Raw genomic sequence first — 16298 nt, forward strand, 5'->3', positions numbered from 1 at the left:
CAAATGCCGAAAATAAATGCCTCTGTCCCTTGTGCCCCGTTCCCGTTCCCTTTCCCGTTCCCATTCCCGTTTGCGTTCACATTTTCCCAGCCCGTACCCTGCCCCCCCCCAGGCACCGAGCAGTCACAGTCGCTGTCGCAGGCGCAGAGAAATGCATTCAACATAAAAAAGCAACGAAAGAAATTTTAATGCAAAGCGGTCCCGCATATGCCCTTTAGAAAATTGTGTGTGCCTGTGTATGTGTGTGTGTGTTAGTGGATACACATTTTATAAATGCCGCCCAAGGTGACCAGAATTTGATAAAGCACCACCGCGGCAAGGTTATCGCAGCGAAGCTGTAACAGGACCAGGACGAGGAGCAGCAGCAGCGGCAGTCACAGCGCTCGGCATCCTCATCCTTGTCAGTGTCAAAGGGCAGCCGTCTTACCTGCCCCTGCGACCGGATGTTGAACACACACACACTCACACACACACACACACAATACAATGCAAAAACTTTCCCCTTGCCAGGAACGCAACGCGCTGGCTGCAGCCGGGCAAGGATCAGCGACAGAAGTGTCAAGATTTCTTGGCTGCAATATTGAAACAGGTGTCCAAATTGCACCGAGATTACAAATAGTTTCCGCTGTCAGAACGCCGGGCGAAGCGACGCGCAGTGCGGGGCACCATGCTCAAATACCTATACGCTATAGCTAGGCAGTACTAGAAACTATCTGAATACACTGAGAGAAATAAGTACGCAATCAGGCTAGGAAATACATGAGCCTAAATAAGGCAGATGTGAAGATAATTAATTTTAAAGTTCTGCAGGGCTTGAAAAATGTTAGTTTAAGTAGAGCAAAGCAAGTAACGAATTTGAAAGCACTTCAAATTATTCAATTTGCTCTTTTTTAAAGTTAATCTTAAATTGTACAAAAAAATCTGTTCTTTTCTTAGGTTTTATACGTGGAATATCAAGCCGAAATTCATATTTAAGTTTTCTATTCTTCTGTGATCTTAAGATACAATATTTTTAATAGAGTACTTACACATAAGACTTGGGAATACTTTCAAAACTGAGACAACAAATGCAAGATTGTATGTCCATCATTAATGGGAAATTCGTAAAATCAGTTTATCTGATGAGATTTACGAGTTGGCAAGCAAACAAGCCCGGGAAATCAGATAGTTCGCGTGGTTTCCTGGAAGTAATAATTGTGTTGTTTTAGTTGATTATTGAATTTGTTGTTGATCAAACAATTAAGTTCGTTGCAGGAATGCAACTAAATGGTTCTGTAAACTTTTGTGTGCGAAGAAACGTTGCGGGCTCAGGGTCAAAGCATCTAATACAGCTCAGGAAATGCGAGCGTTCTACGTTGAATAAACCGAGAACAACAACAGCAATAACAACAATAACAACAGGGGCAATGTGTTTGAGAACAATGCGAAACAAGCGCTGAGATACAAATACATATAAAGATACAGATAGAGATACTTATTTTTAATTTCGATGAATCACCGTTGCTTGAATTCAGCGACAACAACTCGCAACGGCGATGACTGCATGCCTCGTTGGAGACTGGAGACAGCGGAGAGCGGAGAGTGGAGAGCGGCGAGCGGAGACGTCGGTTCGCATACCCAGGCCGACAATCAAAGCGAATGCGAGCGCAAAGCAAACTGAAAGAATGCACAAAGAGCAGACGACGATCAGCAAAGCAGAGGAGCGAGACGCGTTCAAATGTCGGAGGAATATATGGGAACTTGCCATACAGACAGACGGAACAGACGGACAGACATATCGTGCATATATCCCACATTCCAACAGCCCTGCCTTAGATAAGGGTTTATCGCTGTGCTACATATACAACCAGGTATACAAATACCAGGTCTGTCTGGCTCAGTGTTTGTGTGCGTGTGTGTCTGTGTGTGTGTGCTTTAAAGCTTGTCATATGTCGGCTTCCTTCTTGGCTTGGAACTCTACACGTATCGTTGGGCTAGCGCAGACCTTGGCGGGGGGCTTGCACTCACGGGGTCTCCACATGTGACGTCTCTGTTGTTGTAGCTGTTGTTGTTGTTATTGCTGCTGCTGGCGCTGCTTGATTAGAGCTTGAATATTATTTTTTTTTCATTCTTACGAAAGTTTTCGGTCTGGCAGGACTTCAGGGCTGGGCTCACAGCCCGCTTTGTGCGTAGCGGAAGTGCTTATTGTCGCCATTTGATGTGACAACGACTTCCGCTCGCCTTGCTGGCAGCTCTGCCGGCTCTGGCAGCTGTCCTCTCGCCTAGGCATTAGCTTAACAGTTGACAGCTTGGCTTGAAAACGCTTTGCATGCGCAGCAGCAACAACAACAACAACAATATCGATTATTTGGCCATTGCGTGCTGCAGCGGCTGGTGGTGCGGCGGTGCACATCAAGGGCTTCATCAAAATGTTCTCGAGCTGCGCGCCATTTGCATTATTTGGCGCTTGCCCTGCGCCTGCGAAGGTCTCCAAAACGCAAATTGTTTGTCAGCGCGAACAAAACCTGGGAAAGACCTTTGCATATGCATGTCAAGAGTCGCGTCTTGCAGTTGTTGCACTCACCCATTGTTGTTGTTGTTGCTGTTGCGGCTGCCACGGCCTGTTGCTGGCTGTTGTCGTTCGTCTGGTTTTCTGTGTCAGCGTCAGCCACCTGCCCGATCATGGCAAACATGGCCTTAGGATCTCTTGTCTGCCAGACTTGTTTCTTTTTTCATTTTTTTTAATTTTGGTTGCAACAACAACTGCGGCGCAACCTAATTGCAGTGCTGGATACCGCCACGCCCGAAATGCATATTACAATTTTTGCGCAATAAATGCGAAAAATGCATAAATAAATAAAATGCTCTCGACCGCAACAACATGGCCGGCACTTCCGTTTGCCCACAAAATGGCGTCGCAACCAAATGATAAATATGCATGATCTAGGCTTAAGGGTTAACTATCCCATCGACATCTAAGCATTGAGCAATAAATATATAATATTAATATATATTTATTACTCAATGACTAATCATATGTTTTGAAAAAATCGCATTCAAAGTATTTCAAAAACTTTCTAATAGACTTTATAAAAAGCAAAGTCTGCAGCAAATGTTAATAGATTATTGTGAAGTCAAGCCTGGCAAAATTACAAAGTGTTTTAATAACAGTGTACAAATTGAACAGTTTTTGGAAAACATTAACAAACAGCTTTGAAATAAAGTTGTTATTAAATTATTTTAGTTGATGTCGAACAGGACAGACGTGTAATAAAAGAATTTAAACACTATATTGTCTAAAGAGAGGACAAACTTGTCAGCTTCGTTCTCAATCTAGACCTCGAGCCGGCTAAATCTTCAAAAAGAATTTAGAAAGTTCGCCAAATAATCAAAACTATTAAGTATTTATAAGTGATTGTAGGTATACAAACAAATATTTAAATAATAATCACGACTAAAGATTAGGAATTTAGGAATAGAGCCTTTTTTCTTGGGTATAGTTTTCAAGTTTCTAAACAGAAACTTTTAAGTAACAATTCGAATTGAGAAAATCACAGAAAAAAGATGAGTTCGCTAAGAACCCATTGTAAACAACATTATTTTATATAAGATCTCTTATATCCATTCCAATTGTATCCAATTGTTTTTCCTTACTCGAGAGAATGCCGCAAATTGTTCTCTAAGCATATTCATGGCATATATTCGGAATATATATTGTACAGACTTTGGCGCAACACGAAAATAGAAATCTTGCTTATCAACGGGGCTATTGTGAAGAGTATTTCAAAAAACTGATGCAACAAAATCAAAAATATAATCACAAAAATTATGTGCGTGCTGCAAAAATGCAGAATCATGTCATATATGCGTTGGGCCAAATGGGAAATACATTATTGTATATGCTTAATAGTGTCTGGCCGGAGTGTGAGGCGGCGGGTCAGTGGTTATGGTGGGGCGGACTGGCGGTCTGGCGGCTGCATGGTCGGGATGTGGATGCGGGTGCGGGTACGGGTTGCCGGACAGGAAGCTTGATAAGTTGGCTGCACAAAGGAAATGCATGAAATGTGCAACATGAAAAGCAGTCTGGGCCGCGGGAAGGTTAAAGGGAAACGCTTCTGTTGCTGGTTATGCATGCAAATGCAACTCTGTCAGTGCGTGCGTGTGTGTGTGTACGTGTATGTTTGCATTATATGAGTATAAATTGCATACGCAATACAACGCATAGATAATTGCGACGTTTTGATTATCGCAGCAGCTTCGAGCGCTGTAAAGTAGGCTATATATTTTTTTTTATCAGACAATGGCACAACAAATTGCAAGAGTTAGCATGCGTGTGTGTGTGTGTGTGTGTTAGTGCAGCAGTTGTTTTTTAACCATTTTTAGCACATTTGCAATTGTTGCTGCAGTTAAATTCAAGTGCAGCCCCAATGCCAAATTGGCTGCACAGACAAAAGACCGTTGGATTTCAAATGTGGCGGCTGCTCATTCAGCGCTCAGCTATATTCAGCTCACACAGATACAGGCGCGCTCTCTGTCGCACGCACACAGACACAGCTACAGAGAGCGAGAGTGAGAGAACACGCGCCCGCAGTCCGCACCGCACCGCACCGCTTTCAACGACATCCACTACCCACCACTGGCAAGCGACGACGACGACGGCGACGACGACGTCGACGGCAACAACGACGCGCACGGGTTGGGGGCACAGCCAGTGTGCGCCATCAAGTGTGCGATTGCTCAGCACGCAGCGTGTCCAACACAGAAATTGTAAACTTGCTGGGACGCGACGTGCCAGCAAGTAGCGAGTTTTGCGCCACGGCACGCCATGCACCCATCAAGCTGAAACATTTTGGTGGCGTACGCGCCATAAAGTGCTCGATACTTTTATCTTATTTTTGGCTAGCTGATTTCTGCGTACTTACTGGCGCGCCGCCCCAGCAAGTATTGGGAAATGTCAAACGCTGTGCTCTGTGCCGACAAATGCGCTGCCTGATGGCTCCCTCAAATGGGCGCTGCCAGCCCCGCAACGCTGCCCGCCAAGCTGCCCAAGCTCCAGCTCGTCGTCGTCGTCGACGTCGTCGTAGCCATTGCTGTAGCTGTAGCTGTAGCTGGAGCTGGCTGGCTGGTCGCCTTGCCTTGCCTTGCCTTTGCCTTGCTGGGTTGCCAGGGCTACGTCATGGCAGCTGAAAACTGAAAACTGAAAACTGCTTAGAAAGAGTCCAATTCGCATTCCACACTATGTATGTATATCAGTATCTTTTGCGGTTTTCAATAGAACCAACTCTTCGGCACAAATTCCAAATAAATTATATACTTTAGACATTCGAATTTCTGTCACACAACGCGGGGCAAGATTTGGTTATTTGAGAATTTTAACTGCTCTATAGACAACCTATATATACAATATTCTTTTCGATCCGCACAACTATTCTAAGTACTCTATTCTAATTCCCTCTTTTGGTTCAAAATGTAAAGTTCCTGATGCCCCTTAAATAAAAAAATATTTTTCAAATCAAAAGTCTATATATTCCCTAGCTCTCACTAAGGTGAAGACCGTGATATTGCTGAGTTTGATTTGTGTTGTTTTTCATTAAACCTCTTTTTCAATCTTTTTTTTAGAATTTTTCGAATTTATTCAAAGCTTTCTTTTTGAAATCTTAAAACAAATATAATCATAATGTAAGATTTAACTATTATGCACATGGAACATCATATATCATTTAATATAAGCCTAAGTCTCTTTCAATTTTAGAGGTTCCTTTTAATATAATGCAAGTTTAAATATCAGGTCCAATGAAGCAACGCTTCCAATCCTTTATAATTCAACTTAAAAACTTTTTTCTTATCTATTTCTTATTTTTATATCTTAAAAATTTTTCTTATTTTAATATCTTAAATATATTTCGTAATGCCTTGTTAATTTCTATTATTTCTAATTGCAATCCGCCTCTAGGACTTGCATTTGGGTATTTTTCTCAGTGTACGTCTAATTCTTATCAGCTTGTCAGCTGTACAAACTAAAATATCATTTAAGTTTTGTTTCTTGATAAGGTTTTTGTTTTCTTTCAACAGAATTTGCCGTTGTATTCGCTGCGACTCGAAACTGTGGCAGAGTTTGAAAAGGGGCAGCTAAAAATAGAGCTTAGATTTCGATAGCTGTCCCACATCAGATATAACTATAATTTATAAATGACCCAACAGGTATGCCAGGTCTGATACGGATTTTGCCATACTTTTTCAATTTCTCTACTTTGCTTCTTTTTTAGTCGCGCACCAAAAATATCCGCACAGTTATTAGCTAAGTCAACAAAAAATATATATATGACATAATGTTGTTTTAGCCGAACATTTCGGGGCTTTTCCTGTTGGCACAGCTGTTTCTGGGCTCCATTTGCCTTCGGCTCCGGCTGGCCTCAAGCCGGCCGGGGCTTGTGCAGCCCTGGTCGCTGGCTATGTTGTCGCATGGCAAGTATTTTTCTTTCTTGGACTTGGACATATAGCGCTCGTCCGTGAATTTTCCCCGTGCATACAGGGCGTTCCAGTTGGTGTCCAGAGCCGCACTGACTCCAAGCTGAAGAATTCTACCAGGGGCCGGGGCACAGGGTGAGGCAGCAATAGCTTCACAGACATCAAGGCTTTCGTGCGTTTGGATACATTTTCGAAATGCTCGTGGCCCTGTATTATAAAATATACTGTGAGCATAAGTGTAGCTGTGTGTGTGCATGTGTGTGTGCGCAACTTTGTGTCGCTGTCTGTCTGTGTGTGTGTGTGTGCGTGTGAGTGTGCGAGAGTTTAAGCTTAAAGCTATTGTACACTTGGTGTCGTGTCTGCCCGTTCTTGTCCTCGCCCTCGTCGTCGTCCTCGACTTCGTTCTCGTCCCTGTTCTTATCCTTACAGGCGGCAGGCAGCAGGCAGCAGGCAGCAGGCGGCTGTGGCAGCAACAAAAATGACGTTGCTTTTGCTGTCGTCGTCGACGCCAGCTGCCTCTGCCCGCGTCTCTGCCACCGACCCCTGGCAGCGTCTACTCCAGCGCTTTGCCAACGCATTTTGTTTTGTTTAGAGCGCAAGTTGTGTGTGCGTGTGTCTGTGTGTGTGGGCGTTCAAGACAGGCAGCATGCCTCATGCGGCATGTTATTTGGTACCTGTCGGCATCGGCTGCCTCTGCCTCTGCCTCTGCCGCTTGGCAATTTTTGAATGCGCTGCAGTCTTTAAAGTTGGCAGCTTTGCAGCTCGCTTTAAGGCTCTGGCATTACAGACATTACGTGGAGCCTGATGTCGGCGCAGGGACAGCACGCCGGAAGCAGCTCTGCAACCCCCAAGAAGCACACACACACACACGCACACACACACACGCTCGCACGCACGCACCTTAACACATTTTTCCACTTCCTTTTCATTTTCAGGCCAAATGAAAAATTGCACACGCGGGAATTTGATTTTAACATGAGAAATAAATACAATGACGTTGACGTCGACAGCGACGCCGACGGCGACTGCGACGCTAGCAGCAGCAGCAGCAGCAGCGGAGCAACAAGGATTGGGGGGTTGACATTGCTTCAGTTGGGAGCCTTGTGCCAACTTGTGTCGATAGTTTTGAATGAATACGCTCGCTCGTCCTTGCTCGTGTCGATAATGATTTAATTAGGGCCGCGATTCATGCAGCCAACGGCGGCTATTGGCAGCCCTTGACCACCCCTCGGTCACCCCTCGGCCCAACCCCTTGGCGTTTTACCTGTGTAATTGATTTATGGGCCGTGCGCTGCGCTCAATGATTGCAATTTGTTGCTCATTTGTTGCAGCTATGCGCAGCGCGGCGTCAGATAAACGCAGAGCGGATCAAATTCTCAACCCCTTTAAGCCCCACACACACACACACACACACGCAGACACAACCCCCTTTTGCCAAGACAACGAACAGCAGCAGTTGCTGTAGTCGCATTCCTTGTCTAATGCCGGAATTTCAATTTAAAGCCTTAAACACTAAACTTGATTACGCGCGACTCACTGAGCAGCAACTGCCAGGAGATAGAGAAGGACTTGTTTCTGTGTGTGTGTGTGTTTTTAGGGGATAGCGCGGCTGGAGGGTAGCTTTGTGTCCTGCTCCATTGTCTCTGAGAATAGAAGGGGGGGCATTTCTCGCATGAACAGCAAAAGTTACTTTTGCTCTGTAACTGGGATCAAAGTGACATAAGTTCAGCGCTCAGCTTCAATTTATTTAATGCCAAAAACTTTTAATGTAATTAAAACGGATAATGCCTAAAACGCGCAAAACTTTAAAAACGCGCGCGATGTGCGCCGCCGTCGAGCTTAAAGTGCGTGAGAGCTTTAAGAAGTGCTAGGCGGGTGCGAGGGGGTGCGAGGGGGGGCCAATCCATCCCCCCCTCACACGCACGCACACAGTTACAAACACGTGCCATAAAGCGCTCAAGTTACTTGCTGGGATTACACATTGCCCAGCCCCAGCTCGCTAAAAACTTTTCTAGGGAATATATATATATCTAGATAAGAATATATGCATGTGTGTGTGTGTGTGTGTGTGTGTGTGTGTGTGTGTGTGTGTGTATAAGGGCTGTTAGTTGGGCATGCTGTCCAGTTTTGACGATCGCGCTGGGTCCTGTGCCAGCTCTGCTGGACAGCGCAGCGGGCCAATGCGGCGTATGCGTCATGTAAAACTTAACGCCAAGGCAGCCAAAGGAGTCTCTAACATTTTCGAAATGCTGCACATTTTTGTTGCTGACTACGACACAAATACAGACACACACACACGGACACACACACGCACACGAGGACAGGCAGGGAGCAAGTGTAACAAAGGCAGCAGCCGGGGCAAAAGAGGGGAGGGGGGGCGGGGCAGTTAGGGTGGAGCAGGATGTGCGAACGGTCGCACAGACGAGTCGGAAGCACGGACAAACAAACGGATAAGAAGGCAGCCGGGCAGGCAGCAGCAAAGGACGCAGGACGCAGGACGAAGGACGAGCCAAACAAACGAAACGAATCGAAACGAAACGAATAGAACGTACAACGTACATGAAGAAGATAAGCGCACAGAGCGCCGCTGATAACGCAAGTTGTGCTAGCCGGCAACAGGACTTGTGCCGGGCAGGCGGGGACCTACCCAATGCCTGAGGCAGTCCAGGATAGACAGACAGACGGACGAACGAACGGACAGACACAGCCGCTCCATGGAGGAGGACTTGTGAATTTTAACATTTTAGAGAAAAGCGAACGAAATTTTCGAATGTCAGCGTCGACTGAAACGAATTGTTGGGGCCGCAGTTGGGGCATGTCTAGCTGCGGATGGGGAGGCTGGCGCTGTGTGTGGGGCGTGGCAGTGTGTAAGTAGTAGCAATGCAAGGCAGCGACGGCAGCAGCGACGGCGGCGGCTGCGAAGCTGGAACGAAACAATTTGTAATTTATTTGCGAAGCGTGCGAAAGTTGAGGCAGCTGCCAAAGGCGTAGCCAGAGATGGCGATGGCGATGGCGCAACTGTGCCAGGCCGAAGGAGCAGCAGCAGCAGCAGCAGCAGCAGATACAGATGATGCCAACACACACACACACACACACACAGCTCGCGCATAGGAAAGCATACATTTAGTTAGCGCCGTGTGGGTGGCCCTCGCAGTTGGGGTAGTTGTAAGGGGGGGGAGGCTGGAGAATAATATTTTTTTTTTTGGTGCGGAGGGCTGGTGGGGCACTTTGGGCCGTGCGCCGTTTTAAAGACAACATGTTTAAGGTTTAGTTTTTGAAATTTATTTAAAACTTTTACGCTTAACACAATTTGAAATTTGAGTTCTTTTTTTTAAGTTTTGTGTGTGTGTGTGTGTGTGTGTGATTTTTAATTAGTTAGTTTTATTTGTTTGGCTAGCCTTGATTTAATTATGTATACTGTTTGCTAAGTATATAAACTATGAACTTTAAATACTTATTACAAATATTATAAGCTGCTTTTTACGCTCTTATCTCTTCTTCGTTTCTTGGAAGTTTTTGTTTTTGACTATGTTACTCAGTCCGGCAGTTTTGAATGAGCTTTTCGTGCAAAGCTTTTGCCAATTTAAAGACGTGAACAACTTGCTAAAGAGCACGGTGAATGTGTGCATGTGTGTGTGCGTGCGTGTGTGTGTATGTGTTTGGAGGAATACTTTAAAAGTAATTTAAAACATGCATATCTAACCCATTTTTCCATTACTAAAAAGTATATCAAAATTCTTTGATTCAGCTAAATACGTTCTATGTATATGTGTATATATATATAATATATTTGTATGGCCAAGCTTGAAAAGTTTGCTAAGTATAAAAAATGGTTGTAATTATTGCAACTATTGTATTGTTTATTTTCTGGGCCTGTTAGTTGTGTGTTCTTATCGAGGGCAACACAAACGAACTGAACTGTGTGGGCTATCGTTATAGTAGTATGGTCTTTAGGTATTTGCTTAATCAGTCTTGTATACAAAAACAAAAAACAAAACAAGAATCATTTAAATTAGCAAATTTTCTAAGTATTATTCACATGGCTACGGCTCATTTCGTTGTCATGCAGCATTAAACTAGGCAAAAATGTTATTGTTAGTAAATTAATAATAATACATAACAAGTAAAATGAAAACACAAACCATTTAATGGAGACACTTGAACTTGGTTATTGGATCTGCTGCAACCTACATACACCTACATACACAGTTATACAGAGAAATTGAGAATCAGGTATTCTTTTTCACATTTTTTTTTGTGTGTTGTTTACATAAACGAGCGCCGTCGCTTTGTCTGCCCATTGGATGGGCGAGTCGTGAACATGGAACATTTCGCACTTGCACTTATTCAAATTATATTTTCAATTTGACACTTATAAACAATAGATTTGTAGAACATATAAATATGTATGTATAAGATGCGTTTACAAATCAATAAATTAGGAATCAAATATTACAATACGAGACAGTTGTTGTTTGTTTTCATTTCGTTTTGTTATAAAACATATATGTATATATATACAAGGTTCTCGACTTCACATTCAATTACATTGTTTCTCGTTCGAGAATGCAGCGGAACCACAGCGTCTTTTAAATGCAGTCATCAGCTACAAAAGCCAGTACAATTGGAAGTTCTTATGCATGGGGATCATCGTCAGATGCTGTGGCTGCTGTTTTACAGAACATGAATATCGCTTAATACTTGCTAACTTAAGAACAGGCTATAGATTTACAATTGTACTTAGGCCTAATATTAGAATTTACAATTTTTAGTTGTACACTAAGACGACATTGGATTTGTGTGTGTATGTGGAGAGAGGACGGGGAAGGAATCGCGGCCGTTCGCCGACAGAGAATATCTTTAAACATATATGTATATATAAATATATATATCTCAATACATATATAAAAGAAAAAAAAAAGATGTAATTGGGAAAACAAATTACGCGCTTATCATTTAAACCTAACTCCGGCTATCGTTGCTCTCGCTGAAGCTCTGTTCACTCGACTCACGCCGGCTGCTCACCGGCTTGGCCTTGTATTCTGTGATGAAAACGGTTACCGAATTCACGGTCACCTCACGCGTCTGCGCCGTCGAGCGATCCACGTTCTTCAAACGCGCTGGATACCGTTTGTGTCGCTGCCTGTCGTGCCCGCTGCCGTGCCGCGAACTGGACGCCGGCTTGCCGTTGGGCATGTTACCACTGGCGCCGGGCAATGTGGCCGCCTGCTGAGCGACTAGCGCCGAGTTCAGGCGCGGTTTGCGCGTCGAGGTGCCTAGCAGCAACCGCAGCAGCAGCAACAGGAGAAAAAAGAAAAGGGAAAATGAGACCAAGCATAAACAGTAAAACGAGAGGGCGATACTATGATGCCACCACATCACATGAGCAATTGGGTTTTTTTTTTTACAAATTACTCGCAATTCAAATGCGACGTTGGCGTTGACGTTGACGCGGCGTCGCAGTCGCAGTTGCCTCTAAATCGAAATCGAGGTCACTCACCTTTTCTCACGTCACACATGCGACACTTGAACGCCTCCGCCGAGTTCCTGTACGTGCAGACGCTGCAGTCCCAGAAGTTCTCCTCAATTACTTTCGCTTGGCGCTTTTGTCGTCGCACGGGCGAGGATTTTTTGTCCATAATAATATCGCTGACCAAAGAGATGACAAATGCAGCTGGCCGAATTTTTGCAATTGTTGTTGTCACTGCTGCTGCTACTGTTGTTGTGGCTGCTCTTGCTGGGCACAGCAACAGAAAGGCTCGCAAACGGTCACTGCAGCGCTGCTGGCTTACAAAATATGCACAATTTAAGCTTAATTACTCCATTCATCTGCAATTGGCGAATTATAGCTGCTTTTTTCGGGTGAAAACTTTCTGCAATTGTCTTCTGGCCAAATAGAAAATTGTTGCGGAGTTGCCGTATGTGACGCGAGAATAAACACAAAATGTTGCTGAACTACCGCAATCACTATCGATATATCGGCGGCAATGTATCGATAGGCAAAACATCGCTAAGTATCTGATAAAATATGCTTTGTTTATTTACAAATTTTGTTTTTGGTTTTTTGTTTTTATTAAGCTCAATGAATTAGAAACATCCATTTTAAATATATATTAAAAACACATTTTTATTACGAAAATTGACGATATTTACATATACCTCATTTGTCCTACATCTACATATACAATTTTTTCTTAATTTTGGGTAAAGTATATACATGTTTTCATTTAGCCTTTAATTCACATTTAACTTAACTATAACTATGATCAAATCTATTGCTCCAGCATATTCTCAAAGTCCTTCAGCTCCAGCTCACGCTCTATGACCTGCGTGTAGAGATTATCTAGCGTTTCCTGCATCCGCTGCTTCAGCGTCGCATTCTGAATGGACGCAATTTCAGTTGACTTTTGCAATTGTTGATTCTTCAGTTCGCTTATTTGGCGCGTCAGTTGATTGATCTTCTCATGGATTTGCTGTTGTGTATACTGAGGTTGTGGCTCATCCATGAACTCCAGATTCTCGAACTCCTCACGCTTGGTCATAAGCTGATTGTCATAGAAGCCACTGGGCGCAGCCAAATTCGAACTGGAGCCAGCTGCACTCAGCTTTGGACTGCTGTTTTCGCGTCCAAACATCGACTTGTTGAACTCATTGTGTTCCATTTTAGCGCCACTGTTGCTCCCGCCACCGCCAACGCCACTGCCGCTGGCAGCGCCAAAGAAATCGGACATGCGTGAATCATCGGCGGACAACCGTGAGGATTCCTCCAGTTCGTGGCGCTGTGCACGTGAATCATTGCCGGGCAATGTGGGCTCGTCTTCGTCATCTGTGGTAGAGACCTCTTCGCCGAATATATCATGAGCTGCTACGCCCATATTGGGCGCCCGATGTGAATCGAAATTGCTAGTTTCATCGTCATCCGACTCCACGTTTATGTCACGCTGCGAGGTGCTCTCATTGAGGGTCTTATCGCTAGCATGCATGGTCTCGTCCTGCATATCCTCATCAGCCTCATTGTACGGCTTGATGTCTGATTGATCCAGCTCATCGCTGGGCTTGTCCTCCTCATTGATGATCTCGTAATCGACGCGCACAGCCTCGTTGTCGATGCGCAGCAAATGCTTCACTTCCTTCTCGATTTCCGGCGTTTCCACGTTCTTCTTTTTCAACGTCTTGCGAAAGCGTCGTTTGCGCACGTTCTTGCAGGGCGGCGTTATGCCATGGGGCCACAAATACTTTTTGTCCACCTTGTTGGGATCCTTTTTCTTGTTCTTGTTGGGCGACTCTTTCTCCGTCTCATCCTCCGGCTCCTCCTTGCATATGAGCAACTGGCAAATGTCCGCTGATTTATAAAAACTTTTATTGTCTATCGTCTTGTAGCTCTCCATAACTGTCGGCAAGTCCACAATTTTTGCGTAGAGCAATTGGTCATCGAGCCGCACTTCCCCATACCGCAAATCCTGATCTAATTGTATAGATAATCGGTCCTTGATATTTCCTGCCTGTATGGACTCGTGCACCACAGTGGCCAGGTGCTACAAAAGGTGGCAAATTGTCAAATGTGTCAAAAGAAAGCGAACGTTGCCCTACCTTGGGAAAACGCATTATGAACTGGTTCTCTAGCTCAACTCCATCATCCCTAGGCTTATGCTCAGCCTGTTTTTTCTTTTCAAACATTTTAACTAATAGATTTAACTTATATTTAATAAACAACAAACTAAGAAATTTCTGGCACAACTTTTACTACACTGTTGCATGTTCGATACCGCGAATATAATCAGCGTGCGGGTGGCAGCTATCGATAGACGTAGAAGTGTTGAAAAGTGTCGTTCTGTGGTTGTGCATCTGGCAACCTTAAATAAAAAAAAAAAGAAAAGCGCGCCTAAACAAATCAAATAAGAATCTACATTGTGTTTCGGACTTCTTCACACGTCTGCTGTGTGTATGGTTAATAATAATAATGTACGCTTAATAACTCTGTATCGTAGCTGCCGTATAGCGCCCACGCTGCGCGCAAAAATGGAACCCAAAGGCCGCCAAGCAGAAAACCAAGCGCAACTTGTTTTTTAACACACACATGTATGTACATATGTATGTATGCATAGTTTATTTGTATGCATGATTAATTATAATATTCTTAAACAAATATGTAGCTAAAATAATATAGTACAAACAGCTGATGTTAGAGTGACAGTTTAAGCTGTTATATGAGACTGCTTATATATTTAGATCAACGTTTGGCTTATCTTATCTTAATTAACTGCGCTCATCAGACTGCATCATTTCACACCCTTCGGATTGTAGACACCCAAAAAGGTGTTGCACTTGCGGCAGTAGTGGTTGCCCGTGCGGCAGCTATTCATGCAATAGGGCACAAAGCAGGCGCAGACACACCACCTACGGAATTGGCAATTGGATTAGATTTCGAATTCAGCTTCTAGAGGCTTCCCACTTACCCCACTAGGCAGATGAGCGCTGCGGCCATATGAGTACGTGCGTTGGCTGTGTGCGTCATGCGAGTGGTCTTCTGAACGCCACAGGCGGGACACAGCACGCGGCAGGGATTCGGACCCAAATTCGTGGGACCTGCAACCAAGTTGTTTTTTTTTTCAAAAACATTTCTCGCAATCATAATTGCACGCATCCGGACTCACCTGTCTGCACAAATGTGGGCTCCAGCTGTTGCGGTTCTTGTGGTTGTTGTGGCTGCGGCTGCGCAATCACAATCGTCGCTGGAGCGGGAGCGGGAGTATGTGCTGCTATTGCCACATCATACGATGGCGGCGCTTCAATGGGCACACCGAGCTGGGCAGCAGACAGTTCGTTTGTTGGCGTCGGCAGCGGAGCGCTTGGCGTGTTGAAATCCACTTGCGGATAGAGCATGGCACGCTTCTGTTCCATGGTGCGAAGTTCAGCTTTAACTTCAATATGAATCAGATACAACAGAGAGACAAAATCACAGCCCAAAAGCTTTGTTTGCTTTGCTAATTGTCGTCTCAAACCTCGTCGTTGTTACTCGCTTCTCCTCTCTATCCACGCTCTCGCCGTGGTCTTTTTCGTTTCACTTTCAACACGCGACTGAATTCAAGTTTAGCGCTAGCCAAAAGAGCTGCCAGAGATCAGCGGAGAGCGAGCTTGAAAGCTAAAACGAAAAGAAAAACAGGTACGAGTGTGGCATTCTAGAGTGCCCGACTAGAAGATACTTCTTACTTAGTTTCTAGTACAATCTTATTTTTTGTACTTCGTCTGTCAGCCCAAACTCAGCTCAAACTAAGGCAAATGCATTCTTGAATAACTTTGGTATTTACAGTCCGATACTTAGCATATTTAAAGTTCTAAGATATGTCATACAAATGTATTTTTGCACCAAGGCTAAACCTTAAAAAAGGTTTCGTTTTAAATTGGGGAGAAAATGGATTGGACATTTAAAAAGTTAAATATATAATCCTAGAAACAAGTTCAAAAACTAATTACAAATCTACTCTTATCAATTTATATATATATTCTGTAAAGGCTCCGAAATATATTTTTCACTTCAATATACCTTTTTAGCCATTTTGAATTGTTACAGGGTATACAACAAAATCAAGTAAAAACTTAGGCAATCTTTTGCAACCAGGCTAAACCTTAAAAAAGGTTTCGTTTTAAATTGGGGAGAAAATGGATTGGACATTTCAAAAGTTAAGTGCATATATAATCCACGAAACAATTTTAAAAACGGATTACGAATCTATTTTTATCAATTTATATATATTCCTAAATATATTTTGCAGCACTTCAATATACCTTTTAGGCAATTTTAAATGGCTACAGGGTAAACAACAAAATCAAGTAACAACTTTGGCAATCTT

The 16298-nt window shown here is 43.9% G+C and overlaps 3 protein-coding genes across 3 annotated transcripts; all 3 read right to left on the reverse strand.

Annotated features, from left to right (window-relative positions):
* Positions 1–10921: 10921 nt before the first annotated feature.
* Positions 10922–12367, reverse strand: RYBP (ring and YY1 binding protein). Its single transcript, XM_064686646.1, has 2 exons — positions 11948–12367; positions 10922–11723 (listed from the first exon to the last, which is right to left on the reverse strand). Exons 1-2 carry the CDS (start codon positions 12084–12086, stop codon positions 11410–11412), a joined length of 453 nt encoding a protein of 150 aa, XP_064542716.1. The 5' UTR covers positions 12087–12367; the 3' UTR covers positions 10922–11409.
* Positions 12368–12547: 180 nt separating this feature from the next.
* On the reverse strand, positions 12548–14212 carry Taf7 (TATA-box binding protein associated factor 7). Its single transcript, XM_064686644.1, has 2 exons — positions 14038–14212; positions 12548–13982 (listed from the first exon to the last, which is right to left on the reverse strand). Exons 1-2 carry the CDS (start codon positions 14122–14124, stop codon positions 12720–12722), a joined length of 1350 nt encoding a protein of 449 aa, XP_064542714.1. The 5' UTR covers positions 14125–14212; the 3' UTR covers positions 12548–12719.
* Positions 14213–14506: 294 nt separating this feature from the next.
* On the reverse strand, positions 14507–15527 carry LOC135431487 (lipopolysaccharide-induced tumor necrosis factor-alpha factor homolog). Its single transcript, XM_064686645.1, has 3 exons — positions 15102–15527; positions 14904–15033; positions 14507–14844 (listed from the first exon to the last, which is right to left on the reverse strand). Exons 1-3 carry the CDS (start codon positions 15346–15348, stop codon positions 14727–14729), a joined length of 495 nt encoding a protein of 164 aa, XP_064542715.1. The 5' UTR covers positions 15349–15527; the 3' UTR covers positions 14507–14726.
* Positions 15528–16298: the final 771 nt, after the last annotated feature.

Source organism: Drosophila montana, unplaced genomic scaffold (genome assembly GCF_035044405.1).
Source record: "Drosophila montana isolate Dmon_TW-CO22-7 unplaced genomic scaffold, ASM3504440v1 contig_3200_1, whole genome shotgun sequence".
Classification (NCBI taxonomy): domain Eukaryota; kingdom Metazoa; phylum Arthropoda; class Insecta; order Diptera; family Drosophilidae; genus Drosophila; species Drosophila montana.

Excerpts from the sequence above, each read along its gene's own strand:
- RYBP (XM_064686646.1), bottom strand. The coding sequence starts at position 12,086 with ATGGACAAAAAATCCTCGCCCGTGCGACGACAAAAGCGCCAAGCGAAA. Across the intron at positions 11,724-11,947 it reads CATGTGTGACGTGAGAAAAG|GCACCTCGACGCGCAAACCG; the intron begins GTGAGTGACCTC and ends GGTTGCTGCTAG.
- LOC135431487 (XM_064686645.1), bottom strand. The coding sequence starts at position 15,348 with ATGGAACAGAAGCGTGCCATGCTCTATCCGCAAGTGGATTTCAACACG. Across the intron at positions 15,034-15,101 it reads GCCCACATTTGTGCAGACAG|GTCCCACGAATTTGGGTCCG; the intron begins GTGAGTCCGGAT and ends ACTTGGTTGCAG. Across the intron at positions 14,845-14,903 it reads GCGCTCATCTGCCTAGTGGG|GTGGTGTGTCTGCGCCTGCT; the intron begins GTAAGTGGGAAG and ends CCAATTCCGTAG.
- Taf7 (XM_064686644.1), bottom strand. The coding sequence starts at position 14,124 with ATGTTTGAAAAGAAAAAACAGGCTGAGCATAAGCCTAGGGATGATGGA. Across the intron at positions 13,983-14,037 it reads TCATAATGCGTTTTCCCAAG|CACCTGGCCACTGTGGTGCA; the intron begins GTAGGGCAACGT and ends CACCTTTTGTAG.